The 21,562-nt window shown below is 42.6% G+C and overlaps 1 protein-coding gene across 1 annotated transcript in view; it reads left to right on the forward strand.

The window, feature by feature from the left end:
- The window catches only part of TBXAS1 (thromboxane A synthase 1 (platelet)), a 251,951-nt gene that overhangs the window by 57,158 nt on the left and 173,231 nt on the right, over positions 1-21,562 (forward strand). Inside the window, exon 3 of the mRNA XM_009332943.1 lies at positions 8,995-9,088. Coding sequence (XP_009331218.1) covers positions 8,995-9,088 — 94 coding nt within the window. The remainder of the gene's footprint in view (positions 1-8,994; positions 9,089-21,562) is intronic.

Consider the following 21,562-nt stretch of genomic DNA (forward strand, 5'->3'; position numbering starts at 1 on the left):
CTTGGGCACAAGAACTGCAAGCGGGGAGCCTGTCTCACCTCTCCACCCGCCCTTTTCCCCTCGGCTCACCTACCACCTGTGTGCAGCGCCGCCGGGCACGTGGGAAGGGTTGTGCACTGTGGGTGTTGAAGCGATAAGAAAGGAGGGGACTTGTGCAAGCGGTCCTGGGGTAAATCGCTGCATGGAGGATGGTGAATGGCTGATGCGAAACACCATGGGGCTGTGTTGGGAAGGGATTGGTTAGGGAGCTCACGACGAGAGGTGAGGCAGAGGCCGGGCAAGGGGAGCAGTGCAGGTCTGCTCAAGTGAGAAGCAGAGACTGGGGCTGGGAGTGGCGGCAGGACCTTGGATGAGGAAGAGCAGGGATGTGGCGGTGCTGCCAGAGGAGTAGATGAGGGCTCACTGGTGAGGTGTCAGCACCCAGCAAAAAGTCTAACACTTTGGTTTAGGAACTCTTCAATTTTGCTGTTTTTTGTCTCTGAGGAAGTATTAGAGAGACCCTCTGGCAGGCTGTGCCTCGCGACTCCCTTGCGTGAAAGACAACCTGCTGCTTCTGTCAGCTCTGCCATTAGCTCACTTGGCAAAGGTCTCTGCCATAGTCCTAGGGTCTTTTGATGACTCCTGGGGATGCAAAATGATGCAATGTGATGGATTTTTAATGAGCTTTTAAAAAACCTGAGAACTTACACAGAAAATTGCATTAAAGGCACATTATTGAGCTTGTAAAGTCAAGCACACACAAGTTAGGAAATGCCAGAACAAAGTTGGGCTGTGGACCATTAATTCAGGCTCTCTGTACACTATAAAATGATCTCTGGCGCTCTGATCACATCTGTTTCTGGTCAGCAGGACCTCTGCCATGTTCAGTGCACTGGATGGATGGTGGTCCCTTGATATTAACTTAAAAATAAATAAATGAAATAATTGTTTCATGTGCCATGTAATCATGAGGTCTGTCTGCATTTATCCAGAACTGTCTAAAGGGTGGTGAATTGTCCCTCAGTCTGTCAGAGCTGTTCATTTGAGACTACAAGTGGGGAAGATGCCTGGAGGTTTGTTCCGATTACCTCCCTTTGTCTATGCTTTGGTACCTGCCATATGTACGCTGACAGGCTGGTCTCAAAAACAGAGGAAGGACTGTGTTCCCCACATCGCCTTCAGTCAAGGAAGACATCTCAGGCCTAAAAGCACTGGGAAGCATTGAGCATCTTGAAGCAATTTTGTCTTTCCCAGGGCTTTCCCTGGCAGGTTGTGACTCTGTGCAGCCCTTGTGTCAGCTGGTTCTTAATAGCACTGAGTGGCTCTGTACGTCCTGTTGCTGTTGAGGAATGTGGTACAAGACCTGAACTCTAGAACCAGTTCCCTGACAGCAACAGACATCAAGCAAGTTGTTTGATAGACCAGAACTGCATGGATTAAAAAATGAAAGGCAGCTGAGGTACCTATGCGCTAGCGGGAATACAACTTGGCTTTGCCTGCACAGCACATCACATCACTACTTGATGCGTATGCTAGATAACATTTCAGGAATGCAGCCACCATAGCATTGCAACCCCTTTTTGACCCTATGAAATAATGGGCTAGTGGCCTAGTGAGTACCTCCTTTATGGCAATGAAAAGCCAGAATGATCAGGCTCCCAAGCAGACTTTCCTCCCTCGATTTAAACATGAAACTGCATCCCTCATCCATACCGTTATTCTTGGTATGTAGGAATGGTTGAGATGCATACAGAAACAGGTGCCATGTTTTCTGCAAATGGAGTTGCATCACTAGGATATGAACTTGCATAACAATTAGGAAGACTAATTAAGCTGAAACTTCATATCCTTTTAATTATGCAATTAAGATGTCCAATTACAAAATTAAGATATGTAATTACGTGGGGAGGAAGAAAAAACTTTATGAAATTTTACTATGGCTTCTGAAAGCTATGTTTCTGGCAATGCACCTGTTTATGCAAACTTCAGTCTTCCTGGCTGAAGTTTATGGCCTTGAGGTGGTACCATTTTCTTCTGTGTGCCTCACAATATCTGTGTGAATAAAAAGGGGGAAGAGGAAATTGGTCCTTAAGAAAGGTATGGTACCAGTGGTCCTAGGGAGCGAAAGGAAGGCTTGGCCTGCGGTTAAGGCAGCAGGGCTGTGACATGAGAGCTGAGCTTAGCTATCAGCTCTGACCTGGGCTTCCTGTGGACATCGTGTATGGCCTCCCATATGCACCAGACCTCAGATCTGCTGTGGACACTCCTCCTGGTGAGGAGACCACCCTTTATATCCACATGGGGTGGAGGTCCCACCTCCGTTCCCAAGGATATATGTTGCTATAAGGACACAACAGACTGCTGCTGTTGACCTCCATAATTTTGTTTAAAGGTGTTGAGCCAACGATGAAGGGCTGAAGCTGTGGATTTATGACTCTTGTTCTTTTGTTCTTTATTTGGAAAAGTCACCGCCCAGTGTGAAGGGGCTGCACTCTGAGAGAGGTGATGAAAAATTGTCATTGGCCTGCTGTACGGACCATCTGTCTCTCCTAGGGCTACTCTGGAGCATGGTGAAGCGTGTTGCTTTTCTGTATGGGCTTTTTCATTTAATTGGCCTTGATTCAACTGCTGATTTTTTTTCTCTTTTTAAATCAAAGCAACCCCCAAAACTTTACACACACTGTGACAACCTGAAGCCTTGTTACAACCAGTCCCTTGAGCCTTGGGTTGTCTTAAGATAAGAGACACTAAAAAAATTGTTCAGCAGACCATAACAGTATAGATTAAAAAAATGATTGTTAGCAGATAGATGAGTTACAAATTTAATATTGGGCATATGATTTGGCCTTTCCCGCATATTATTCCTGGTGCATTAGCAAATATTTCAATGAAATAATAATCCTATGGTCATTTAGGTTTTGCAGCTGGAAAACATCTGCCCCTGTGGAGGCAGATGGTGCAAGTGTGTGTAATGTCTGTCTTTTTCTTGTGCAATTGTGTCAAAATTAAAACACTGGGAGTGCATGCAAGTGATTAAGGAGAGCTAGTGTTACATGGAAGTTCTCATTAACTCTGAAACTGATATTACAGCCCTACAAATTAATAGTTAAAATGTGTAGATTTCTTGAGCTTGAAAATGAAATTGCAGTACTCAAATAGCCTTATCCCAAACTGGCTGAAGTCTCTTTTGAAACTTACCTCTAGAATGTACTGAAATTATACTTGTGGATATTCTGTATCTTTTTTGGGGGGAATAGTAATCATTCCTTACTCTGAGCCTGGTATTCTATGCAACCAAGTGTATTTCCTTTCAGCAAACCCCTCCATTTTCACCAGGGGTGCTGCTAGGTAACAATAAAGGGCAATTTGGTAACCTTTGTTGACCAAGGTTAGAAGAGGTGGTAAGAGGGATTTACTTTCCCCATTTTTCTCTCTTCTGCTTTGTGAGAGAGTGCTTCAGGACCTACCTGTCTCTTGGGGATGGACAGCTGATTTAATTTTGTGTTTTGTTTTGTTTTTCTTTTGGTGAGTACACTTTGTGGAGGTAATAACCAGAGGTGGTTGTATCCATCTGGGGTGGCATCCACTCTGGCTGCAGTACTCACCCACTTGCAAGACCTGGGTTCTGGATGTTGCTCTATCGGAATGGGACCAGATAATGATTTTCTATCTTAAATATCCTGAGCATCAGACTAGAGGAAAGACTTGTGTGATGGCAGCTCTCCAGTGACCCTGCTGCAGTATTTGTAATGCAAAATTACCCAGAGAGCGCTAAGAGCAGAAAGTCTAACTCTGTAGCCAGCCCAGGGGTGATATCAATGTTTTGGTGAGGCTGTGCTGTCTAGGCAGTGCTCCCAGGAATGCTTGCATATTTTTATATGAGCCATCATTGTAATGTTGGGGAAGCTACCATTATTTTGTATATTACCACTACTTTGTGAGCAGAACACATCCCAGTGTTAACTGGGATCTGGTATGGGTATATGTAAATACAGGCAAATAGGTGAAAATGCATGATGATTATCTCTTGTTTGGCAGGAATTATTTCCATTATCTCAGCAAAATACTTTGTTTTCCCACTCAGTCTTCCTAAATAACGTACCTCCCAGCTCCCAACAATGAGATTAAATAACATCACTTTTTTATCTCTGAGTTGTCCTAGTTTATAGCTTTCAGATATTATTAGGTTGTGCATTACTTAGATGTAGAAGGAATGACGCACTTTATTGAGAGACACTTGGGGTAATTTCAGTGGTATGTTGAACTCTATGATGCAGAATTGGCAACTCTGTAATGTTATCATCTGCTACATAAATTGATTGCACTTAATGGTAGACTGTATAATACTTTTTCTTGCAGTACTGATCAGTACCGACCTGGCTGGGCAGATGGCTAGTCTGCTGATTATATATCCATTGCAACTTATGTTAATTATCTGTTGATTTTTAACTCCTTCTCCTTATTTTTTGCATGGTGTTTTGTGGAGAGAAGTTCATATTTCAGAGAGCATAAATCTGCCGTGCTAGCCTACAGGAATGTATTTGGCATGTTAACTTTCTTATAACAGTCGTGTTAAATATATAGGAGAGCATCTAGCTCTGAGAGGCCATTTGAATGTCTTCAAAGAGTTATTGAATTGTTTATTGATCTACTTCATTACTCCTTTTCCTCTGGTTCCTTTTGATGTCTTGTCACTTTGTTCAAAATATAATGCCAGGGTTTTAAATTAATAGTTGTGTAGGAAGTCCTACGTGTGTAAATATTAGGGTATGTTTCTCCTTTGAGTGAGAATGTGCTAGATTGTCCAGTAAATATTGCTGCCATCAGAGTTTCATCCTTTTTCATCCCCTCCCTTTGCACAGACTCCTTCCTCTCTTCCTCTTAAGAAAACTGAAGTGTCTGAGGTTTTATCTTTTAGGTTTTGTAACGGTCTAATCTCTTATTCTGCCATTGGAAGCTTACAGACTAGTTCCCTGCTTAGGAAAATAAATTTGATTAATTTTCCCTCCTTCCCTTTAATCTTTTCCATGTGTCTCTCTTTTATATTTGTTAAATTCATGAATTAAAAGTGCCTGCTGATTTTTTTTTTCCCTTTCATTAATTTATTTAATCACTTTTTGAAGCTTTTTAAGCTTCTGAAATAGACAACGTCTCATGGCAAGGAGTTTCATAGTTAGTATATTGATTACTTTAAAAATGAAGCACTTTTCCATCCTGCCACCTGAATATTCATTTGTGGATTTTAATTCTTTTTTTTTTTTAAATAGTGGGTAATAATTCTTTATTTATTTTCTAAGCCATGCGGGATCTTAAATATATTTGTCATATCTTGCATCAGTTGCTTCTTTTTCCAGGAATTAAGATTATAGCCTGTTTGCTTATTCCTTGTACAGAAGTTGTTCTATGTCTTTGGTCATCTTGGTAATCTCTCAGTATCTCTTCTATTTCTAGATTTTGCATTTGACTTAGCCCTTCTAGTCCACTGGCTGGGCTTCTACCCTCAGCGTGCATGCACAGCAACAGCAGGACCGTGCCTGATACCAGGTTGATTTTTGTGGTAAATTAACACAGAAGTGTGTTAAGTGGCAGAGTGAGAAATGAGACTTCCCGCTGGTGAAAAGGCAGGCTCAGAACTGTTTCATTTAGACATACAGCTTCCCCGGATGAACATCTTGTGACTGCCTACAAGGCAACCCTGCCTGTTTGCACTCTTCTAACTTCTAGCCCACCTCCCCTTCCCAGAGACAAAACCTGGCCACTGTTCTCCCAGTGCACTTAGCACACAGCTCTGTGAGTTACTGGCCACGTGTGTGGCATGGGTGTGCTGAGTAGCCGAATCACATAAATTAGCCTGTTCGAGTTATCGGTGGCTTCTGGCTGAAAAGGCAAAGGTTTGTGCCATGAAGCTGTCAGATTCATGTATTGCTGATGTTCATTGTGTGTTATGCAGGACAACTTCTATTTTCTTCTTTTTTAAAAGGAGCCCCCAAGTCACTCCTTCCTCTCTCTCCCCCATCCAAAATGGTGGGAATGAGCTGAAATATTGCAGAGGTGGGGAAAAAGGCTCCTAAAATAATATTTAAGGTTGCAGAACATAAGCTGTTACATTATAAACGGCCAAAGTCAAGATTACCTGTGCAATGTTAGATCTTCCTTCTTTTGTGCATGCAGCACCATCAGTCTTTAAGCACTTTCATACTGTTTTCTTTTCTGCAAAACTGCAGATATTTCAACAATACCAGAAATATTGTGAAATCAGAGGGTAGAGCTAGATGTGTTTATTGATGAGATTTCTTTTTTTGCTGCTGTCCCTACCCTTTCGTTGTTATATTTCAGTGTATAGCTTGACTACAGCACTTCTGTTTCCCATCTCATTGTAAACCGTGTTTCCTTACCTTTTGAAAACCTACTTCAAATGTAACTGAATAAAAAGCATCAGAGAAAACCATGTTAGGAGGGGAAAAAGGAAAGCAAATCCTCAGCTGTATGGAGCTGCCAGTAATGTTCAGAAGCTGACAAAGATGAACTGCTCATCTAAGCATAAATAGTCTTCTGAGTCTGGGTGTTTCTTGCCTTGTGAAACTGGGTGCGCTGTACTCATTAGTACTGCTCCTTTTGAAATATTTGGTGATCACATTGTTTACTTTGTGTAGTGTAAGGCTCTGTTGCAGTCACTTTTCACTTTGCAGTACATGAAGACCAGGAATCTACAGAGTGTCCGGTCTACAGTGAAATTAGCAGTTAACTATAGCCCAGCCGGGTGTTTTGTGATCTGTCACGTATTTTACAGTGAAAACATCCAGGATAAAATGCTGCAAAATTGACGGGTTTCCACTGAGAGAGATTTTAATCTTTTCCACTGTTTACATACTGAAGATGATGACTTCGCTGTGACACAAAGACACTTCAGGAAGATTTCAAACAACAGCAAAAAATCCTCTCTTTGGGGAAGAAAATGTATCGTGTAGGCTGTTTGTTGTTTTGAAGTTAAAACATTTTTTCCCCAAGAGTATTAGCTGTTTCAATAAGGAAAAACTCTTATATTTCTTAAAGCGGTTAAGTAACCAAAAAGTCAATAATATGTATAAAATGTGTAATAAATGTTGACTTCTGTGCCTTTATTCCACGATACCCTGTCATACTGAAATAATGCCCTTGCATAGACTGAAGACACATAATTTCTATTGAGAGGGTTTGTGTTTGTGAAGGTTTGTACTGCCCCATAAAAAAAAAAACATTGCTGCTATTTAAAAATGATCAAATCTGTATCTTCTGATTATGATTTTTGTAAAATATCTTCACAAAAGAAACCCCCTTAATAGAATAGGTACTGTGCTGCAGGAAATTTTCTCAGGAAACGGAAGTACAAAAAGCTACTAACTCGATACTTAAGTCCCATTGTGCTTTGCTGGTCGTGTGAGATTTAATTTTCTTAATCTTATATATTTCATTTCACAACGTCATTCTTTCCTTTCCCCCCTGCTGGAGGAAAGGACCATTTTCTGGACCTTTCTCTCTCTCCTTTTCTCTCCCCCCTCCTTCCTGACCCCCAAGAATTGTGCACTGTTTGCCCATTAGGTTAAACCAGAATATTCCTGCCTGCATCATGCAGGGCATTTCAAATGAGGCATGTGTCCATTATTGGACCTGAAGAGGGAGAGGTCCAAGTCATAGCAGTGGGTTAGCATAGCTTTCAGAGTCAACAAGGCTGTACGCTGGGATTAAGAGGGAGTCAGCCCATTGGGATCCGAGGGCACTGCTTCCACTGTCTCCCTATCATGTCATTCAGACGACTTGCAGAGTCGATAGATAAACGCAGCTGATGTCGCGACCCCTACACCATATGCAGTTCACAGTTTTTATTTTGGACTGGATTTAATTTGCTCCCCAGGACTAAACAGTCTCACTGCACTTGGGGTTCAAAACTAAAGGACTGCTCATTAGTTCAGACCTGCCCTGGTAAGAGATGAAGGATTCGAGCAGAGCTTCAAGTTCAGTTTCCTCTCAAAAAAGCGTGGTTGCGTGTGCCAAAATTGCCCCAGACACGGAACCATCATGCAGGGGGAGAGCTTTAAAACTATACTATTGCTCTGCACTAAGGTGTTAATATAGACACAGCCTTTACTAATCTTAAAGATCTTTTGCCCTGGTCCTCCTGGTGATAGTGTTCAGCATGATAATATTCAGTATTGTTGTGTCTTTGGCTAATCAAAGCTGCTGCTGTTAGCTCCTGCTCTTTCAGGTTTCACTAATTGAAGTCCACTGACTTAAATCCATTGTTTGTATTAAGAAAGGGGGAGGGGAGGAAAAAAAAAGACTTTGGTGTTGGGTTTTTCTTTTTTCTTTTTTTTTCCAGTATTGTCCCTGTCAACATGCCACAGTTTCATCTGAAACAAGGGATGCATGAAGCGTTTCAGTCTGGGTTTTGTTTCCCTGTATTTTTTTATCTTTGTTTAATTTGCTGACTGGCAGCTGGAAAATCACTTAATCAGCATATCTGGCCCAAATACTAGGCTTGACTTGAACATACTGACAGTGTCTTGGCTCATGCACAACTGAGACTAGTTTGAATTCTTCTTCTGTGATCTGTATAGGTAGCGGTGACGGAAGAAGAAGAAAAATAATAGTCTGAAGATCTGTCTTGTTCCCTTGCCAGCTGTGCCACAGTAGTCAAACCCCAAATGCCTATTTTGATCTCGTTTGTAACCTAACGTAGCTTCTGACTTACAAGACCCTCTGTGGGAAGAGGAGCAGCTCTCTATTTCCACTGCTCAATTTGCAGGCCTGTGTTTGAGTCCCTTTGTTCTTTTGCCCTCTCTGAAGCACCAGTGTATTGCATTTATTTCTGCGACCTAAGGAGCTGCTGAGCAATGTCACCACATTGGCAGTTCTGTCTGGCCAATGCAGAAAGCATCTTGTCCCTCTCTGAATCCAGGGAAGTAATCTGAACCAATTACTATGGTAAGTCCTATCATGACAACATCCAAAATTAACTTACCACCTTATTTTTTCCAGGTACTCCACCTCTGCATTCTCCAAACTAAGCAATGTAGGGATCCGGCATCCTCCACCTCTTCCTTTCATTGGAAACCTGCTCTTTTTCCGCGAGGTAAGATATGGTTTTCTTTGTATCTATCTGAAGTGAAGGGAGGGGTGGATAGGAGGTAGGAGGAATTGAAGGGAATCCTACACTTCAACGGTACCATCTCTTCAAGCATCTCCTTCTGGAAAGAACAAGCAAAACTCAGATTTTTTTGAGTGAATTGGTAGCAGCAGTTGTGTGCAAGCAGCTCTAATTTCAGGGTAAAATAAACTTGAGGGAAAGCTCCTGCAGTTAATTACTTGAGCTTTTCCAAGAAAGTTCATGCCCTCAGTGAAACAAACTTAGTTATGTGAATAGAGCCGATTATGTTAACTAGCCCCAACTGGTTTGTTCTGAGTGGTTTTGGCTCCTATGACCTTTCTGTTTATTTGTGTGTGCTTTTGCTGATTGTACACATTTATTTTAAAGCTTGTAACATTGCTTGCTCCTAAGCAGTAACTGGAATTAGGTACCACTGAATGCTGTTGCTCTGTGGCCCAAATATTGGGACTGGGAGGAGGGAGGAAGGGGAAGTATTGGGATTCTGCCTGCAGATTTCATTCCCTTATTTTTCTCACCCGTCCCCTTTCATTCGTCTGCTAATGCTGTGTTTTTGTTCCTTGCTCAATTTCAGTAACGCTTCTGAGGGTCCAAGATCTCTTAATAATGAGGAGCTGCCATTTCTCTGGTTGGATCTTACAGTAAAATCTTTCTTGTGCATCTCTCTTGTGTTCCAACAACTTTTCAGGAAATCTGGGCTAACTCCAGCTGCTGCCCCATTTCCTCTTTTAAGTGCATGGTCATCAATATCCATGCTGAGGTTTGAATTATTAATGAGAATATAGTGCCTCTTACCTTGGTCTTCACTGCGATTGTTCTGTCAATATCTGACTCATTATTAGGTAAAACCCATTTAAATACCAGTTTTACATGTACATCTGATTTCATTTAGAAAATAGCATAAAAGGTAGACTTGATCCGCTCTTGATTAATTTGAACTGGAATTGACAGAGTGACTTTAACATACAGGGGATGCTGGTGGTGTGGAATACAGACCGGTTCACTGTCACTCTTCTAGTTTTAATTCAGCTGGGTGGCATGAAGCTACTCGTTCTGTAGCTCTTTGGTGGCAAAATCCAGTTATCATGAGTCACCTGCTAACACTTGCTGTAGGAAAAGGTGCCTAAAGACTAAGTTATTTTGATATGTTGTAGATAGACTTGCCCTGTACCAGTGTACTAGTGGAAGGTTTCTGTGGACTGTTATCTGTTAGCCACGCTTCATTACCAGAATTGCATTCATTAAATTCACTTAAAGCAGGCTAATGAAGAAAAGGTAAACTTGATTTAACTAACTTTCAGGAAAAAGAAATAATTAAAGGTAGCTGTGATATTGTATCTTGGAGTACCAAGAAGTAAGAATTCCGGACAGAGCTTTTAAACAGGGTTGAGTGATGCAAAACTGCAAGCCCCACCAGGCTGTATGTCCAGCACTACAACATTTCACCGTCTGTCTTCTCTATAGTCCTGCTGCTGACGGTAGGAACAGGCAGGGATAAATCCAGGCTCTTTGTAATTTTTCTTTCTTCCCTCATATATTTTGCCACGTTTTCTGGATCTGCTCCTGTGGCTGCTTTCTTAGAAATAGCGCCCGTAGAAACGCGCTGGTAATAGGAGGGCTGCTGTTATCCTGCAGGCTGTTCTCTGCAAGAGTGTTTCCAGGGACACAAGTGCTCTCACTGCAGTCAGTAGAGGACAGCTTCCACTTTCCCTTCCCCAGCAGGGGAGAACCAGAGGTTGCCCGTCACCTTCCTGGGGACGGGGATGGTTTTAGGGGCTTAGCTGCGAGGGGCACAGCTGTGCACGAGCAGCGGTTTGTTGGGGGCTGGGGTTACTTTTTTTTTTTTAATAGGAAGTAGCAAAACGTTGATTTGTTCTGTTGCTACATCTGTAATATTAAGAAGTTCTTGCACTTGCATGTTTATGCAACCATGTCTTTTCACTGAACTGGCTTTTTAGAGAGTCTCCCTTTTAAATAGGCCAGCTCCTTCTTGGTATTGCCAATGTTGTGCAGGGAAAACGCACGAGCCACACTCCCACTAAATCATCAGACTAGAGGTTTTCAACCCATGAACATTTATTTCGGAGGAATTAATGAATGGTAACTAAGAGGAATGAATTGATATGTGCCGTATGGGAATCTGCATATGTGTAATTCATACGTTTCCAGTGTCGAATTTGGTCTGCAAATCAACACAGGTTGAAAAGCCCTGCACAACAATGAGATCTAGAAGAGAAAAGGAAATCAAAACACTTCAACATATATAGCCTTCCAGTCCAAAAAGTGTCCTCAGCTCATGGTTTCAGGCTTTCCTCCTAGAATAGGATTGCTAGAAACTTAAGGAAAAATTAAAGGAGGAAAGGGAGTCCCTTTGGCATAATCAAGTAAATCTAGGACCTGGGGATTTAAGAAAAAACATTAGATATCAAAAGATCTCAACAAAATCGTGGGAGTAAGCAGTATTTTTCAATTTGTAATGGCATAAATTCAAGGATTTGCTTGTCTTCTCCCTTACTTGGGTGTAAATCAGTTCTACTGAAGTGAACGGAGGTTTCTGTTTTGCTCCACTGTATATGTGAACAGAGCATCAGGCCTTATCATCCTTTTTTGCTATTCTTCTTCTTCTGTAAGTGTGCCTGAAAACGAATGAACAACGCAAGCAGGATTTGACCAATAGGGCTGGGTTGTGGGGTTTTTAATAAACTTTCAAATGTATTTTAAACAAGAAAATGTTTTCTCCATGAGATTTTTTGAAAGAGTTATTTCAGGGATTTCTTGAACAGTGTTTTTTCTTTGAGTAACGTAAGAGTTGTTGTTAATAAAGTGTCTCTGAGAGAGGAAGAGGAAGTGCTGAAAGTTAAGGGGCTGAGGGAGATGCAACAGGAAAGACCTATCTCCATCACAGAGAAGCAGACTTTAAGAGCTGACTTGGGGAAAACAAAGTTATTTTACCGTAAGTCACCCCTTCTCTCTCAAGTACAATAAAGGGAGATAATCGCACCCTGAAACTAAAACATATCCAAGTTAATCAGCTTATCTCAAAAATGAGAAGATAGGAAATTATTGCAGCTCTGCAGCTGGGAAATTATCCGAGTCCAAGATATTAGATTAAAAATTCTTCCATTGCATGAGAATAATTTGTGGTGGGTAAGTCTGATGTAATAGTAAATATGATTAGGCTGTTTAAAAAAAGCAGCATGTTCAATTTTCCCAATAACCGAGCAGAGTTGCAGCAGACAGACTGCTGTTTTGCTAGAAACTCCTGGCTGTTTCCCCACCTCTCCACGTACTTCATTTTTCCCACCAGTCTGTGGAAAAACGTGAGGTTTGTTTGCGATAGCCGCGTAATTGGAGACACAAGGGTATACGCAGCATGGACTTTCACACATGGATCTGCGTGGGCTTCAGAGCAGCAGGTTGCAGAAAAACTAAACAAAACTCTTATTAATTCCCAGGCTAATGATTTTATTACGTGACAAATGCTCTGAAAGCCGAGAAGGCACACGCACCGCATTACCCTTCCTCCCAAAGAACCGTGGCAAGCACTTGACCTGTTGCTATGGCTGTGCTGTGCTTTTCTCCCCCTTTCCCATCCCTTTTCTAAAAAGGCAGCTACGCTGTTTTTAAATGTCATTGGCTCTGACATTTGCACGGCTCTGGTCGCCTGGTACTGTACCTGTGTGCACTGCTCCCTACTCAGCCTTCCGGAGAGCAGCGCTGTGCTGCCGCAGCCTTGGGGTTGGCGTCTCTGGTCTTTTGGGGTGGTGGTAGGTGTGTGGTTGGCGGCCTTGTTTTGGCACTTGGTAGGCGGGATATGCAGTTGTGCCCTGTGTACAGTTGCGTGATGTGCTTTGGGTCCTTATAATGGCGTGATCATGTGCTGCTTTCCTCCTGTTACTCCTAGCAAGCTCCAGTGATGCTTTTGACTGGCTGTGTGCTTGTATCCCTGCCTTGCATTTTAATGAAAGACATCACTCTCTTTAGCCCCTCCCTGCTTGGACAGGATACTCTTTGTTTACTCTGTTTATTTCTGTCTGGCCTACTTGTAGATCCTGGGCTACCCTGGAGCGGTCCATTTCTGCTGAGTGGAAGTGGGGGCTGTGTGGCTGCTTTGTCTTGCTTTCAGTTTGGGATCTGGCTGGGCTGTGTTGTTTTATGACTGATGGGTGGGAGTGGAGAGGGGGGAGTGCAGGGAGGAAGCGGAGAGCAAACATGATCTTTTTCCACTACGCATCTGCCAAAAGCATCCTTTGAGTTGGACGTAAAGAAAAATAAAAGGCAGAGTCCTTGCAGGAATGAAATTAACCCCATGTCTAATTTTCAGCCTAGAAAGCAGCATGTCAGTGCTTAGAGGGAGAGGCTGCAGCGTTTACTGTTCTGGAATTTAATGACACAGCATGTAAACCCAAACAAGGTTGGAGAGAGGCAAATGGTGAGGGGAGCAAAGGGGGGGGAAGGGGAAGGGGAAGAAGAGGGGCTCTCGGATAGGCCGTGGACCTGGTTTTAATTACAAGAATAATATGGCTTACACTAACAGTGAAAGCCTGCATATGGTTTTGTGTTGCTTCACGCACATAAACAAGAGAGGAATGGGATAGGGAGCGTGTGTTTTGCCACTTCATAGCTATCTGCATGGAGCCTGGAAGTGCGGCCGTGGCATTGCCAACCAACCTGGCTTTATCTCCGCCAGTCGGCTGTACGCATCCGCTGTGGGCTGCTGACTGCCCAAACAAACCTCACGGCGTCCCTCAGGTCTTCTCTTATGTCCTGGGAAACTCCCCTTGATTGGGAGGCCTGTGTATGCATGCATTTCATGTGACATGAATACATGTGGTGCAGATCTAAACCTAGCCATGTCACAGTCTGCAACATGACAGAAAACCTGGGGTTAGACATGTTTTTATGTGTATATTCATACGTCTATAAAGCCAGTCTCTCTCCCCTTCAAATATGTGTATTTTCCTAGTTTCAGCTGATACTCTGTGCTACTTCCTTTGATCAGATGTTAGTGTTGTCAGATACCCTGACAAAGTCGGTGCAGTATCTGTTTGTGGGAACCTAATGCAGGAAATCAAGATATCACAATTAGCTGACTCTCACTTGACTAAATGCTATTTTCTCCCTTCAGCGAGAGCTGGACCGCTGGTGTCTCAGAAGAGAACAGACGAGCGTCGGGTGGAGCTGTGCTGTGGCTCACCCCAGCTTCTCCCTGAGCTTGCGGGGTGAGTCTGCCTCTGGGGGAGCGGAGCATACTCCTCAGAGACCTTTCTGTAGAGGCACAATGTCCTTGGCTTTTTTGCACTCGATGTTTCTGATAGCTGTGTTTGCAAGGTATCCCTGAATGTGATGTCAACTTTAAATAACCTTTATGGAGGCTGGCGGCAGTATTAGGATACACAAAGCAACGGGCAGGTCTTCCATGACAGAAAAAGGGGGGCAAATCATTGCTGCTTTGCTGGTGAATAATGGTGACTTAAGCTATGAAGGTGGTTGTGGTCATGACAGATGCTTTTGCTCTTTTGGACTATACTATTTTTCCTTTGAGGGAAGAAACAGGTCCCTTTCGTATTCCAAGAAATGGCGTGTTGACTGTGTGGTTTCTGCCTACAGCAGCTCCCACATCTATTTTCTGTTCAGGGCTGGTTGGGTGTTTCCTGTAGACCTCAGCAGTTGCCCCTAGAAGGAGATGCAGACTTTGTTGACGAGCAACATCATGGTTTTGGTATTCTTTAAGCCATGTTTTGGTGGTTCCTTTTGGCATACTTCAAGCTTGCTTTATTAAACACTGCGTGAGGTGCAGAGGCAATGGCTGATGCAATTGTTAGCTGTATGTGAAGGGCTTTACGTGTTAAGTGGAAAGAGGATCATGTCCTCCATGGCAGCATAGTGAGTGAGAAGAGAGACTCTCCAATCATGCTTCCGGCTTTCCCCAGGCTCCCAATGTGATTATGGGCAAGGCTGAGCGGAGCAAATGTTTTCTGGGTAAACAAATCTCCTTTTGCTTCACCTTGTGCCTCTTTTTACCCACCTGCAAAATGGCATAGATGGTGTTCTGAAATAGATAGGTCTTGCTTTTTCATGAGGTTATGGTGAAACACTTTGAGCAGCTTCTCTGGGGACTTTCTCTGGTAGATTTGGGAAGGCTGATTTCACTGCTGTCTTTAATAGTCTGAGCAGTTTTGTTGTGGTTTAACCTCAGCTGGCAACTGGGCACCATACAGCTGCTCGCTCGTTCTCCCCCCACCCCAGTGGGATGGGGGAGAGAATTGGAAGAGTAAAAGTGAGAAAACGCATGGGTTGAGATAAGAACAGTTTAATAATTGAAATAAAATAAAATAGTAATAATAGTAATAATAATAAAAAAAAAATATACAAAGCAAGTGATGCACAATGCAATTGCTCACCACCCGCCGACCGATGCCCAGCCAGTCCCTGAGCAGCGGCCCCTCCGGCCAGCTTTCCCCCAGTTTATGTACTGAGCATGACATCACATGGTATGGAATGTCCCTTTGGCCAGTTTGGGTCAGCTGTCCTGGCTGTGCCCCCTCCCAGCTTCTTGTGCACCCCCAGCCTTCTCAGTCAGTAGAGCATGGGAAGCTGAAAAGTCCTTGATTTAGCGTAAGCACTGCTTAGCAATGCCTAAAACATCAGTGTGTTATCAACACTATTCTCATCCTAAATCCAAACCACAGCACTGTACCAGCTACTAGGAAGAAAATTAACTCTATCCCAGCTGAAACCAGGACAAGTTTGAAGGCTGGAGGGAGATTAATGGTTTGGCAATAGTCACAGAGCAAGTGGGGCTGTGAATCAATGCCAGGCCTGAGCTCTGGTCTATAAATGCAGGTGTCTGAGTAAGGTGGGTCCCCAAGATAATAGCACTGAAGGATGCTTCTCTGCTGTTCCATTCCATTCTTGACCAAAACCATTGCTTTTTGATGGGTTTTTGGGGTCAACTGAGAAATGGCTACCCAATATCAATCAGAGCAGAAGTCTACTTCATAAATGACACCTGTCTCCCGAGAGTGGTGTAGGGGAAGTTTGCCATGTGTCGTGCCTTTTGGAGACTATATTTGCATGTTCATCACATAACACTCTGGAATTTGCTATGTAGCCTGCTCTTTAAGCAGCATGTACTGCTAAATTAAAGCCAGCTCTGGCATGACAAGTAGCAACAGTGAACACAAACCAGCCATGCTACGCAGTAGCTGGGTTAAGAGAATGAAGATAATGTATAGTTGCAATGGTAGTAGCATACAGACAGACCCAGTGTAATCACTTAAACTGGAATTTACCTTGGACTCCAGGATCCTTGTGATCATTCACAAGGAGTAGGATTCCCACAAGAAGTAGGGACCTTCACCTTGAAGAGCAGTGCAGTAGTAATATGACTGAATAGGAGGACTCATGCAGCTGTTGTGGTAAACTTAATTGGACTTCTACACATGGGCTTAAACAAGCAAGAATATTTCTTAGGTGTGATTGTCTTCTATTCAGTTTTGGCTGTAGTCATATCAGTGTGGCAGTGGCCTGGAGAGAATGGGGTTGGAATAAATAAAATCTTTTAGTCCTTGAAATTAAAAAAGAAAGCAATAGACTCAGGGCTACAATGAATAAGAGCAATCTCTGCTGGTTTAAATGAAGTTGTAATTTACTCACAATTTACATGTAAATCTGGAGTTTAGTGGCATCTTATGCTGCTGACCTTCTTATTGTGATGTGGAGAAATCCATATTCAGAAAACCACGTTAGCAGGATCAGCACATATAATACTGGCCAGGTATCAGTTGTAATGCTAAAATTATAGGAGGCTCAGATTGGTTGTTGAGAACAGTTGTTATCCACGAGCCAACAAATTTAGCTGAGTCTTAACTTCATTAGCAGTGTCTAAATGCATTAGCCATATGCTCCTCAGCATATGGGTAAATACATAACAATTTATTTTCATTAGGGTTTGCTTACAAGTGCTGCTAACCCAAGCTCCACTAGAAATGTTTACAGGATGACACGTCTCTTCAAATAAGAAGCTGGCCTTCTGTACAGCAAGTCATCCTGAAAGGGTGGCAAGGAAGATACTTCCACCTCCCTTTCTGAGAGTAGGAAGCTGTGGGTCTGATCCGCTGCAGCTAGCTGGGCTCAGTTTCTGCAAGGCTTTATATTAAAATGAGTAATAGAAGGCTTTGGAGAACTGCCTGTTCAAACATGTGCCATTAAATCCCTGGTATTCATTGTGGGCTGTCTTCTGGCTGCCTACAGTCCACCTTGGGTGGCATCACCTCCTGGTAGCTTTATATGGATGTAAGACTCATGACCCTCTGGGTTCTCCACCCTTCCTTCCCTCCCCAGGCAGGACGTGGAGATGAAATATAACTTTCTCTAAGAGGGACTGAGTATGAAACTAGGTCTTAGTCATGACTAAGTCATAGTCAAATGGATGCAGTGCTGGGAAGGGCAGTGTGGGTTTGCAGGACGGGCACCGGGGCAGGGCTGTGAGGGCTTCAGTAACTGCGGATGTGGGACACACGTAAAGCAGCTGTTGCGTGCTTGGGATTCTCTTAATTTGTCAGAAATAAGTGAAACATTATTTTCTGGAGTGCTCTTTTTTTGGATAAATATTTATGCAATTTGATCCAGAAATGCAAGTTGCCTAGAAAGACATGGAAGTCTAAGAAAGGACCAATCTTATCAGAGAGGTATAGAGATCAAAAGTTAATCTAATTCTCCATGTCCTCAGAGGCCTCAGCACATGCCTAAGTGTAGACACTTAGATAACGTGAAACCAGAATCAGCCAGAGTTGCATTCTAATCAGGTTTGTTTGAGAACTGACTGGGTTTTTATTTTTTTTAATGAAAAGAAAAAGAAAAAAAAAGTTTTTCAACAGGAAGTCTAAACAAACCTGTGCGCTTTAAAAACATGTATTCCAAATTGCTGGTTTTTATTTCTGTTTTCACCATGCAATGCAGTGAAATGGATGATACAGTCTTGGGTTGTCCCTGTACTTTTAACTTTTCATTTTGTTTCTTTGTTATTAACCTTTTTTTCCTGCTTCCATTTTGTAATTTTTAAATATTGCATGAATTTTAGATGATTTCTAATAAGGCAGAGGGAAAAGTGAAATGTTCTTTGGACAGTTGCACTGGGGCACTTTTAAATATTCAGGTGGAAAAAACAACTCACTGAACGCTGGTGATTTTTATTTTACCCTATGACAAGAAAAATGAACATTGTAAACAAGAGAAAAAGAAATTGAAACCTAGATATATGTTTAAAAATATTCTCAAATACATATTTTCATAATAAACTATGCAAAAAAACCCCCATTAAAATAATTGCAATTAGGCTTTACTATTTTATGAACTTCTGTAGTTTTTGTGCATTATCTCTGATGGCTTTTTAAATTCTGGACATATGCAAAGCTGTTAACTTTTCATAGGTAGCATGATGCCAGAGGTGATTTAGGTAGGATTAGTGAAAGCTGGGTTACAGGAGCCATAAGAAGTCACATGTGATGATGAGTTAAGGAGTTTAAGTATTCTCTGGGAAGTTGCATGGGACTTTAAACACGGTGATTATGTTACACTCAAGAAAAGGGGAAAAAGATACATGGCAAGAGCAGGGGTTGGAGGGAAGCGCCCTTTTGGGGTCCCCATCCCCTTTTTCTGCGTATCCAAAGTCTTCAGTGATTTGCCTCTATTTGCTTTTATGTCTATATATTGAGAGGAAAGAGCAGGTGATAAGCCCTGGATAGGATAAGGCACCTTCTGGCTCCGGAGGATAGTCTGGGAAAGAAGAACAAAGAGGTCTGAACAAGAAATTGGTGATTGATATATGATTTTTGCAAAGGTTACAGCTTGCAAAGGGATGAACAAATCTACCTTCATCGGTTAATATGCTGCAATATATAAAGTGTTGTGAAAAGCGTATGGCAAGGCAGCTGGAGGAAGAGTGGTGTTTGAGTTATCCTTCGTTGTGTTGCACATCTGAGGACAGTCTTGAACAGGAGCACCTTGCAGCCAAGGTGGGGTGGAAAAGGCACTTGATCACACGCAAGGAGGAAATGGGAGAGCTTTGGGGAAAAAATGCTGCAGTTGGTGACCTTATACCATGGGTTTCCATTTTAATAAAGAGCCTCATATAGTTCATGACAGATAGAATTAGGGACCATGCAAGTATCCTGTAGTTATATTTGTGTTTATATTTTTCACTACCTTTTTTTTTTTTCCCCCCAATGCCCCAGGGAGCCATCTCGAAGACCTCATAAACGCGAGATTTCATTTTCTAATGCTATTTCATTTCCTGGATGGAGGACCTGCCACGAGAAGACCAGACCTCAAATTATAATAGCCCTATAAATAACTCCCTAAGGCAAAAGGAAAAAAGAAAGCCTTTGAAAGACAACCGCAAATGCAAAAATGGAGGTGTTTGGGTTCTTTTAGAACCAGACTAAGCAGCTCTAGTTAGGACATAATTAATTTAGTGTAAAGTTTTTTTGGGTTTCCCTGTTTATGTCTGTACGCTGTTTACTTACAAACCTATATCTCAAAAGTCCTCTGAGGTCTTTTGCTTGAGCTTAATTTTCTATAGTGTTTTGGTGCCTTTTGGCCTGTCTTTAGAGCCTGCTAGAAGATGGTGTTTCCAGGTAAAATTGAAAACAATCCAACAAACTGACTAAAACAAATACAATCATGAATTGAGTAAAAATAGTCTGAAAACGCAACTTTTTCTTCTTTCTGGGTGAAGTTGTTTTATTTCAGCAGACCCAGACTGTCTGCCTGCTTTCCACTGGAAATCTGTGCAGAATTGGCACATCAACTAGAATAAAAACATTCCCAAGGAATCGGCATGTTCTGTCAAAACATTTGAACAGCTCCCATCTCCCAGAGCACAGTGCTGCTGCGGAGCCGGCAAAGGGAGCTCTGCCACGCAGCGGTGCTGGCTTCTCCTCCAACCTCCCATCTCGAATCCACCTTTATTGCATAATTATGGGCGAAGTGCTTCAGGTTAAATCATATTTAGCTGTGGTGGGAGCGGAGAAGGAGGTTTGTGAGAGCCTTTTGCACATGCAACCCGTGTGAGGGTTGTCTTTTCTCTGTTCCCACTAAGGCTGTGTTGTATATGTGAGAAAAAGTCAGGAAGGTGAGGCTGTAGGACCCTGGTATCTTCCTATAGCAGCCTGGGTCAACGTACTGGCCAGGGACAGCCGGGCTGGCAAAGCTGAGCTCCAGAAGTCCTGCTGCGCAGGGACAGGATTCCCCCGTGACAGATGCCTCTGTGCCATGCCTCTTGCCGCTGCACGACTCTCTGCTGCTACATGTGAGCTCAACCTCCAGCAGCAAAGTTCAATCTCTGTGTTGTGGAGTAATGATAATTTTTTTTTTTATGACTTGATTAATTTAAAAAAAAGAAAAAGAAAATTATAAACTTTGGCTAGAAGAAGATACACAGCAATTACAGAATGTAACTAAGCAAAGTGTGATTAGCTTCAACCTTTGCAGCAGGACACTGATTACTTTCCTTTTGCTAAGTAGTATCTTAGTCTTCTAGCACTGAAATGAAGGGGGTCTTGCTGGTAGGCTCTACTCAGTATGAATGAGAGTGGTAAAATCAGGCCTGCAGCCAATTTACCAGAGGTACTGTCTGTCTGTTATTGAGACCAATTGCTTAGGAATGTAATTGTATCATTCTTGTTACCAAAATTGATATCCCCTGACTGACCGCAGCTAAATGAGGTTTTATTTTTGCAGAGTTTCTGGGCTGTTTGCATGATAAGGCATTGTGGTGGACAGCATGCAGTCAGTGATTTGAAACAAATGAAGTTTTTCTTCATATTTGAAACAGTGTTGTGTATTAAGCAATGCTTTACTCTGCTGATGAACTAGCAGATGGTGTCCTTTAAGGCTGCACATGTGACAGTAGCCTGTTTGAATGAGTGTTGTACCTACTTGTCTAAGTCCTGTCCAGCAGAAAAATCCTTTATAAAATAACATAAAATTAAACAAGGTGGGAAGGCAAGCAACCCTACATATGTGCTTATCTTACACATTGTGGCACATGCCCACGTAGCAATTCAGAGCCATTTTGATAAAAGTGGCATCATTGAGAAATGTGGTGGAAGAGAATGATCTGTGCCATGCGGAGCAAGGAGGGCAGAGGTGGCTTATAAACCAGCCCTAGCTCTGCTTGGATTAGCGGCAGCACAGCAATCTTACAGGGGGTGGGTTGTGAATGTGCATTCCGAACTATTACTTATCCCCTGGGCCAGAAGGGCCAGATGTGTTGCATAGGCAACATACTTAATCTGTGAATGATCATTCCTGATGGATCCCCTCCAGCCAGTCCAAAAGTTACGTTACTGGGCCCCAGCCCACTTCATGTAGAAAGACAAGACCACCCAATCTGGTGCCTTTGGGGAAGGGAGAAGGTGGTGATTACTATGATTA

Source organism: Pygoscelis adeliae, unplaced genomic scaffold (assembly GCF_000699105.1).
Source record: "Pygoscelis adeliae isolate BGI_AS28 unplaced genomic scaffold, ASM69910v1 Scaffold38, whole genome shotgun sequence".
Classification (NCBI taxonomy): Eukaryota; Metazoa; Chordata; class Aves; order Sphenisciformes; family Spheniscidae; genus Pygoscelis; species Pygoscelis adeliae.